The sequence below is a fragment of the Tachysurus vachellii genome, chromosome 1 (assembly GCF_030014155.1).
Source record: "Tachysurus vachellii isolate PV-2020 chromosome 1, HZAU_Pvac_v1, whole genome shotgun sequence".
NCBI lineage: Eukaryota > Metazoa > Chordata > Actinopteri > Siluriformes > Bagridae > Tachysurus > Tachysurus vachellii.
In genome coordinates this window covers 33,315,593-33,324,795 of record NC_083460.1, presented here as the reverse complement: position 1 = coordinate 33,324,795, position 9,203 = coordinate 33,315,593, and the positions used below count along the sequence as shown (strand labels likewise).

Sequence of the window (9,203 nt, the reverse complement as noted above, 5' to 3'; positions counted from 1 at the left end):
AAGTATGCAGTTGACTTGAATTAATGTTTGGCCTAACTGCCTCTTAAACTCATTTTATTTTTGTAAAATATGGAGACATTACGTAAGAATTAATGTCTAGTGCACTGGATACTTTTTTACGCAATTCACATAACTTGAAAAATTATATTTTTATATATATAGCAGTGGACATGATGCTCATATTTGAATGCTACAGTTGTATTGTTTTTCTTTGGAAAATGATACGATTAACTGAAACATCACTAATGCATCACTGAAACCACAGACTTATTCCGCTTTTAGAAACCTGCACATTTTTCTACGTATATGAAAGTCTAGGTATATGGAATTATATAGAAAATTTAATTGGGCACTATGTGACAGTAGGAAAAAGCTGGATTGTGATTAGTTCCCCAGTGGCGTCTAACAGTAATTTTATTACTAAAGAATGTTCCACTTTTAAATGTATTGCAAACATAAGCAATTCATCACAAAGGTCAGTTGCTTTGCACCATTATAACTAATAGCCTCCTAGATAACGGGCTAAATAGGCGATCATTAACACATATAACCTTAAGCCGTGTTCCATATTGTGTAGATAACTTTAAACTTTATTTCACGATACATTTTAATATGTATGTTCTGAATGCATATGTAAACACATCTCACTGTTAAAACGAACGCATAACCGTAGTGCATTGTGGGTAATAGACACAACATGTGGGTAAACAATAGGACATGAAACGACTATCAGTGAGTCAAAATCAGTGTGTGTTTGGGACAGAGCATATTTCATGTCTATTACAAGTCCATGAAGCTGAATATAACTCAGAATGTCAGTTAACGTTGTATAATGACTGGAGCAACACACTTCTTTCATGTACCATTTTATTGGACTTATATAGAAATACTTAAAAAAAACATGAAGTAGCACCATTACTTAAGTTTTACTTTATCATGTAGAACTTTAAATGTCAGAAAAATAAAACTCTTGATACATTTTTCAAATCTTGTTTCAGCAAATATAATATTAGTATTTGACCATGAGGTTAAAGGCCTTTTTTTATCATAAAATAAAATATACTTTGTTTTTAAACTTTGCTCAATAAAGTACTTTTACGCTCAAGTAACTTCACCTACATATACATAAACAAGTGGTAAACAAACGTATTAAAATAGAAATACTAAAACTATAGTGGTGCAACAGAAGTCTGTAATACCCACTGGAATCTAATTCATACAAATTTTTAGAAAGCATAAATGGTTTCCTTTTGTCCAACTTACTAAGTTTTATACATTTGAATGCTTCGTAATAATATAGAATAAAATATGCTTTATATTACTGAATAAAAAATATGCTGGGTGAAACGGATTTAAAAGATTTTTTTGCTGAACCTAGAAACCCTCAGTCCCAACAGAATACTGTTAAATGCAGGTACACACCGCGTTTCCGGCTCGTCCATCCACATATTCCGTGTGATATTAAAATAATACAGTGTTCGCTGCCCAAAGGCCATACTAAAAAATAAACAATATTTGAACCCAGCTACAAAAAAGTTCACTGAACTTAAATTAAAATATCTGTAAACATCTTTGCCATATGAAATATAATCTTTCAAGTCAAAAAAGAATAAAATACTTCAATCTGTATTAATGTCATTAATATTTAAAACGTGGATTTTGTTGGTTCGTTTGTTCTATACATATATATGCAGGATATGTTATCGCTCCGTCTCAGATCGTTTTGTAGTCGCTGCAGTATCGTCGCTGCTGAAAGTCTAGCAACTTGTTTCCGATCCCTTGGTGAACGCGAAAGGCCTGACTCTGTTAACAGTCTACACGCTGACTCACGTACCTTTGGCCAGACTTTTTTGCGGCCCTTCTCCGGACTTTGCAGGGAAAAAACTGTGTCTGTGTACTCTGTACTAGAACTATGTAGATTACTAGGCTTTTAAATACATTTTAAACATGCATTAGAGGTTGAAATGTATTCGTTCCGAGCTACAGTATTAGCAAATGACGCCAGAGCCCTCGTTCGGCTTTCACTTTTTTGGATACTGCAGCTTCACATACATATGTATATACACGTATGATAGACGCGTTATTATTAGGAGTTTCATAAAGCCATAACAGGAGTTTGTGGTTAAATGTTCCTTCGTAATGCTATCTTTGTTGCTATCATAGTCATGTCTTTGTCATCATTTTTCAATTGTTTACTTAGTTATGAAAATATACGTATTGCCTGAGTAACTGCAGCGTGGCAGACGGGGCATTCAGGGTCATTGCGCTCGCAGATGCGGTTGGCACACTCCATGCAGAAGAGGTTATGGCCGCATGGCACGAGGGCGGCAATGACCTCGCTCTCGAAGCACACTGAACAGTCCCGGCTGCCTTTACGGCTCGTTCCCGAGGAAGAGGAAGAGGAGGAAGATGATGATGAAGACGAGGAGGACGCAGATGAGTCTGAGGGCAGCCCTGGAAGATGGGAAGCCATGTTGCTGTAGCCTGGGAAATTCAAGGAGCCTCCTCCCGGGTCGCTGCGTACCCTCCGGGCCAGTGGATGATCGCTGATCCCACCCACGTGATGAAGGGGCGGAGATAAACGAGGCTGGGTGGAGCAGTTCATCCCATTCAGTCGCCTCTGATTGGCCAGAATCCCGTTAGCATTAGAGGAAGCATTGGTAGGGAATATGGAGGACGATGTAGCACTGTTTGTTAAGCTCATGCTACGTTCATACTGAGACCAAAGCAAACCGGGAGCCGGGTCAAATCCGGGCGAGGAATCAAAAGTGAGATCAGCGCAGTCAGGAGATACAATCTCGCTGCCGTAAACAAATGAGTTGCCGTTGATATTCAGGTTGTTGTTGTTGTTATTGTTGTTGTAGCTCAGTGCAGGACTCGGAGGGCTGTAGTTGGTGCCGAAGTATGAGTCAGTGGAGGCGCTACCTAGAGAGCTGGAGCTGTCGTTGCGATAGCTGGCAAAGGGCTTGCGTCCCAGGCTGGGCGTGGCGCTGGCACTAGCACTAGCACTCGTTTTACCCCATAGGCTGGAGTGATGGCTGCTGCTGCCAGCTGCATGCATTTCAAAGCCTACGTCTGTGCCATTGGCGTGGAAGTCATTATCATCAGTGGCATTGGTGAACTCAATCAACCCAGCGCCTGTACGCATGGCAATGTGTGCCTCGATCTCATCACGTGCTCGATCCACATTCTCCGGCATGCCTGTTACCTCAAACACCGGCTCCTTGTCTCGACTTGGGGTTACAATATAGGTGTGTGTCTGTTGTTGGATGCGTTTGATCGTGGCTCCTTTGGGTCCAACCACCAACCCAACAACACGGTATGGCACTCGAACCTGTATGGTGGTTTGCCCTGGTAGGTTGGGTGGTCCAGGCACGCTGCCACTCCCATTCATGCTGCTGTTTTTGTTTCGTGAAGCTCGGATCATGGAGAAATGCTCAGCTGCTGAGATGATTTCCCTCCGTGCCATGGCTACATCTTCCCTCCTGCCAGTCACTACAAAAACAGGCTCCTCCCCTCGCACCGGAGTCTTAATGTAGGTGTTTGTTTTGGCACGCAGGGCTTTAATCTTGCAACCTACATTTCAACATATTAAAAAGTAAGAATTAAAAACAAAAATAAAGAGCACAGATTGAAAGATTTAGATGGTAGGGCTACATGATGTGACAAAATATCATATTTACTCATTCATATATTGCACCAGACATCATGATATGATGTGTTAAAACAAAGTGTACTGAAAAGCTGTGATATGTCACACTAACTTGACTAACTTGCATCAGTTTGATCAAAATGTTTTGTTTGTTACAGCACTGTGCTATATTTGCTATATTTTAGTACATAATGTAAGTCAACACGCCTTTTTACACCAGCCACACAAAGGACGGGACAGATAAAAGTAGCCGAAGCAGACAAAGTGGTCAAACAGAACATGAAACAAATGTAAAAGAAAATATATAAAATTAAATAAAAGCATTATGGTATGTGATGACAAAAGAAAACATGCTACATGCAAATGCTTGCAGGTTGCAGAAAGATGCCTGCTTTTAAATCTAGGAACAACGATTCACTTAGTTGTTGCAAGGCATGAATTCAAACCACATGCTCAGCTACATGACACACAGTGGTCCAGGTCAAAAATAGCACAGAGGGAAAAAAATCTGGATTTTCCCTGCTTTCACATCTTAACCAGACATGAAGGCTGTGCTAGAAACTATAGTAATACTGTAGTTCCAAGGACCTTTGCATAATTTCCCTGCTAAATAGTGAGTCAGGGAGGAATCAGGTGTGTTAAAGCAAGACTATACAGACAAACAGCTGGCACTGTCTGACCCTCTCAACCTAAGTAGGCTTTCACTCTGCTCTGTTGTGTCTCAGCAACTCTTCAGTCACCTTTTTATTTTAGCTGCATAGCCAGGACTGCTTAATCAAAAACAGGCTACTGTTGAACAACATGGATAATAATAATAATAATAATAATAATAATATAATAATAATAAAAAACACAATAAACATAATGATAATAACAATAAACACAATAATAACAAAACATAATAATAATAATAATAATAATAAAAAGAATAATAAACACAATAATAACAATAACAATAAACACCATAATAATAATAATAATAATAATAATAATAATAATAATAAAAAGAATAATAATAATACATCCCATCATTGTGTATGATGGAGTGTATTGTTAAGCCTTTCTCTGTATTTTTTGTTTGTTTGTTTTTGTTTTCTTGTATTTTTAACGAAAAAGAAAAGCAAGGAAGAACAACAAAGAGAGTGAAGACTAAAGCATGGTGCGGTCTGATACAAGCTGGTGTGTCTGAGAAGAGGCTGCAAAGCAACTCCCTTCCTTTTGTGGGACCAAAATAAAGCAGGACCATGCACCAGACTACTGTGTGTGACTGCATGTAAATAATGGCCAGCTTAAAGAGTGAATGCTATACAAGGCACACATTGCATACACAAGTATATTTGCAAACGGAGCATTAATAATAATAATTTACATGAGTTCTAATAATGCACGATCATCTAAAACAACAAAGGGGATCTCACCTTGTCTGCCCACGATCTCGGCCACATGCTCGGAGCTGGGCACGGGCACACACTCCGTCATGTTCACGCTCTTCTTCCGGGGTTCGTTGTCGCACGCGGGGTTCTCGTCCAGGTCGAGCAGGGTGAGGTCCAGCGCGAGCTGCAGAGCTCTTTGGTCGTCCAGGGCGTCGACCCCCTGGCTGCTGCCGCTGCCATTCCTCTCCAGCTCGGGGAACAGGGAGCTCGGCATCTCGGGCAGACTTCTTCTTTTCTCGTCAGCTCTCTTGGATCAACCACACCGGACAAAGGAGAGAAAGAAGGGTGGGGATTGAAGAGGGAGAGAAGAGGTGGCTCTGGAAAGAAAAGCCCCTGGTGCAAAAAAAAAACCACAGTGCTCTTTCTCTCTTTCTCTCTCTCTCTCTCTCTCTCTCTCCCTCTGGTCCTGGCAGTAAAAAGGGAAAGAAAGGAAAGAAGGAGTGCAAATCCCAGCTCCCGATTTTATCCCCCCAGAACGCGTATTCCGAAGGTACTGGGGGTTGTTGCGGTGCCGGCGGTGGTACTAATTCCTCCGAAGTGCCCCTCCCTGCGCTCAGCTCTTTTCCTGTTTTCTCTCTGACTTTTTGCTGCAGACACACAGCAGCAGCGGCACTAAACTGGAAAGGGGGGGATATGCTTGCATGACGTCACCGTCCGGGCGGCGAACGGTAAAGAGGCGGCGCTAATTTGCATAAACCCTGCGGATTGGATGGAAAGCGTGCGATGAGCCCGCTGCTTCTGTTTTGCATGAACAGACCGGACGGATTCAGCGTTGATATATGGGCGGAGCGACGCGGCGTTTTACTTGCATTAAACGGCCAGATTGGAGCGGACGAGCTGCGACGCTTGTTCTAATTTGCATAAACACAAACGATTGGATGTTGTCTGTTTACGATTTGCATAAATCAATATGATTCGATAGAGCCGGGTGGAAGGGACGGAGAACGTGTCTTACAGCCCCGCCCTCCTTTGTTGTCCCGTCAAAATCCATACACAGATTTTGTTAGGATATTTTTTAAGTATTTTATGAACATTTCAGTGTATTATTGTCTGACAAACATAGCTGTAACCCTCTCATGTACATCTATCTAAACGTATATTATACGAAATTTAATGTGTATTGTGTCACATTATGTCCTGTTTACTTACACTGTGTTTGTTGTGTTATTATACTGAGTTCTGTTGTGACCCAACACTTCTGTCCAGGTTGTTATAGTAGATTATACACACTAAAAAAAATGGCCATGCCTTTCTATTTAGCTCTCTATGTAAAGTTAACATTTTCTAAACAGCTCAATCACATCTTGTAAAATCTTTTCATATTCTCAGAATTGATATTCAGTAGACCGATTGAAGTGACTAACAATTATCAAGTAAAGTGTTGGATAGAGAGCTACATGCCCGGACATGCTTTTGCCTAGAGTTCAGAGAAAGAGAGAGAGAGAGAGTGTGTGTGTGTGTGTGTGTGTGTACATGTGCATGTGTGCACTATGTCCTTCTCTTTCTTTGACCCTATACCCTATCCGTCCGCCTCACTTTCAACTTTGACTCCTAAGGTAAATTCTGTGGTCAACGTTGGATGTCGGCGGTCTGGGACACTGTTTAGTATTTACACGGTCATCACTCAGTTACTGAACACATACCAAGCAGAAATGTTGCAACTTCAAATTTGTATTTCATGTAGCCTTTTTGTGTAACCTTTGTTTTGATGTAGTCCCAAGGAAGAAAAACATTCACATCATACAGACACATTTTTGTCTTTTGGTTCTCGACAAGCACTCAAAAAAAGATGTGTGTGGGGGGTCCGTCATGACAGAGATATATCATGATATTTGAAAATATTTTTTGCAGTACATTCTCTGGGCTTTGTTTAGGTCACGATACAAAACCGCAATCTGGGAAAAAAGTATGGGTTATGAGAGGGGTATAAGAAAACCATATCATGTTAGTGGTGTTATATTTTTATTCTGCCTGACCTAAACCTAGACCTGAACCCAAATCCAGAATACAATCAGTTCAATCAATACTCCTTTAGGGTCAGAGTGGGTCTGACCGCTTAAATATTAACAGCACACTTAAGCAATGTGTTTGTCCCTCGTATATGAGCTCTAGACGTCCGTGATTCTCCCAGTAGTTCCCCATCTGAGTGCACAACTACCTTTTGTGGCTCAGGAGGTGGTGTAAGTGTGGGGGTGCTCTTCTTCTTTCACAAAGAAAATCTCAAACCAATTCAGTGGCATTGAAACGAGAAGCGGCTGCTTTGTCACCTCAAGCCCTGTGAACAATAGCTATGCTAATTTGAACTGCCCCTCTAAACCTGAGAATGTGCTTCAAGCTTCTCTTATTTAATGCTCACCCCTTTCTTATTCTTTCTTAACCCCCTCTGTCGTCTTCTTTTTTCCGTTGGAGCTGTATAGGGAAACATCTGGAGGGGCATTATGCAAACTCCACATGCACGACCTCAGAGCTGTTTACACAAGGCGGTTCTGATTCGAGATCCGAGATGGAATGTGTCTGCGTGCTACCCAACATGCATCATTACAACGTGTCCTGCTTGAGATGGAGAAATAATAGTTTATTGTGCATTTGCCACTAAAATAGCTCCATATTCATTGACATATTTTTTTCTAAAACAAATACTGTTAAATATTTGATTACTATGTTATTCCATCCTTTTATATTCAAATCAACAGGCTCTTATTCATTAACTATTGCTAAATATTCACTTACATATCCAATAGCAATCAACATCACCCCCAGTCTATGTGAAAACAAAGGGAGTTCAGCCTCTGTTAACAGCCTCTCAAACTACTCAGTGCCTCTCTCTCTCTCTCTCTCTCTCTCTCTCTCTCGCTCTCTCAATGTCTTTCTCTAACACACACAGAGAGCAGAGGTTATATAAAAAACAACCATTTTAATTTTTATTACTAAGATCCTCATTAGACAGCTCAAGAAATATGAACAAAAACATCAGCAGTTATGATATGGATGTGTTCATTTTCTCCATTGCTGCATTGCTATATATTATATTATAACCCTTTATTTTCCCTCTTGTTTCAAAGTCCAGATGGGATTTCACCTATGCTGCCATGAATGCATAGATACATTGTAAAATAAATTTTTATTTTAGATTTTTAAAGTGAGAATATACCCAGGAATTGGCTTTCCATCAAAATTGATCATTTTGTGAGCAATATCTATTTGAACGGGCATGAATGTATCATTGGCAGACTCATTCTTTGTTTTCTTTTTGCACAACAGACAAATGCAGGTGAGCTTGCCATAAGGATGAGCCTATTCAAACAGCACTAATAAAACATAAATATGTCTCTAGAGACTTTAGAGTAGTGTATGTAAGCATATGTTCTTCCTGCACCATCATATAACATCACTGTAATTGCTCTGTTTTCTAGCCGAGGCGTTGGGAACCCATGACGTTACATATTTACCAGCAGCTTTCTACAATAGGAAAACATTTCCATCTTTTTCCACATTCCTCTGTTATCGGGAAGTGCTGTGCCCTGGAGCGGTTGGGCAAATGGTTAACGTTTCAAAATATTTCTCAAGTAATCTGCATGAGTAATCGTGTGTGATTTCAGCCAGTAGAACAGGCTTTATGATTTCAAGAAGAACTAGTATAACAGAGAGAACTGTTGTCCTCTCAACATTTTTCTGGTATATTATGGCTCCTTACCTTTATAATATAGACTACACGTGCAATCGACCAAAGGACGCTACAAATGTACGCCACTTTTGCTGTCATCTCACAATCTGAGGTATTTTTGATTAAACGACCCCATAGTGCAGGGGGCTACAGCATGTCACTCATGAGCTACCCACTTCTGTAGCTCGTCTAAAGGTTCATAAAATATGTACAAAATTGTTAAGATCAAATTAACTCAGTAAACCTTTTTAAAGTTCATCCCAATCGCCCTTTTCCGGTGTTAGACCGAATCTGACTCCCCGGACAAATCATTCTCCTTCACGCATGCATGCGCATCCCACAGTTTATAACAAATCGATCAATTTTACACATAACTAGCACCAAGACTGTGCATTTAAGCATAATATTAATTTAAGTCCATTCAACATGGAAGCTGCTGGGGATTTGACAGCGT

The 9,203-nt window shown here is 40.3% G+C and overlaps 1 protein-coding gene across 1 annotated transcript; it reads right to left on the bottom strand.

Moving 5' to 3' along the window:
- Positions 1-850: 850 nt before the first annotated feature.
- Positions 851-5,702, bottom strand: mex3b (mex-3 RNA binding family member B). The gene is made up of 2 exons (XM_060883882.1): positions 5,071-5,702; positions 851-3,576 (listed from the first exon to the last, which is right to left on the bottom strand). The coding sequence occupies exons 1-2, from the start codon at positions 5,297-5,299 to the stop codon at positions 2,201-2,203; spliced, it is 1,605 nt and encodes a 534-aa protein (XP_060739865.1). The 5' UTR covers positions 5,300-5,702; the 3' UTR covers positions 851-2,200.
- Between the last annotated feature and the right edge of the window lie 3,501 nt (positions 5,703-9,203).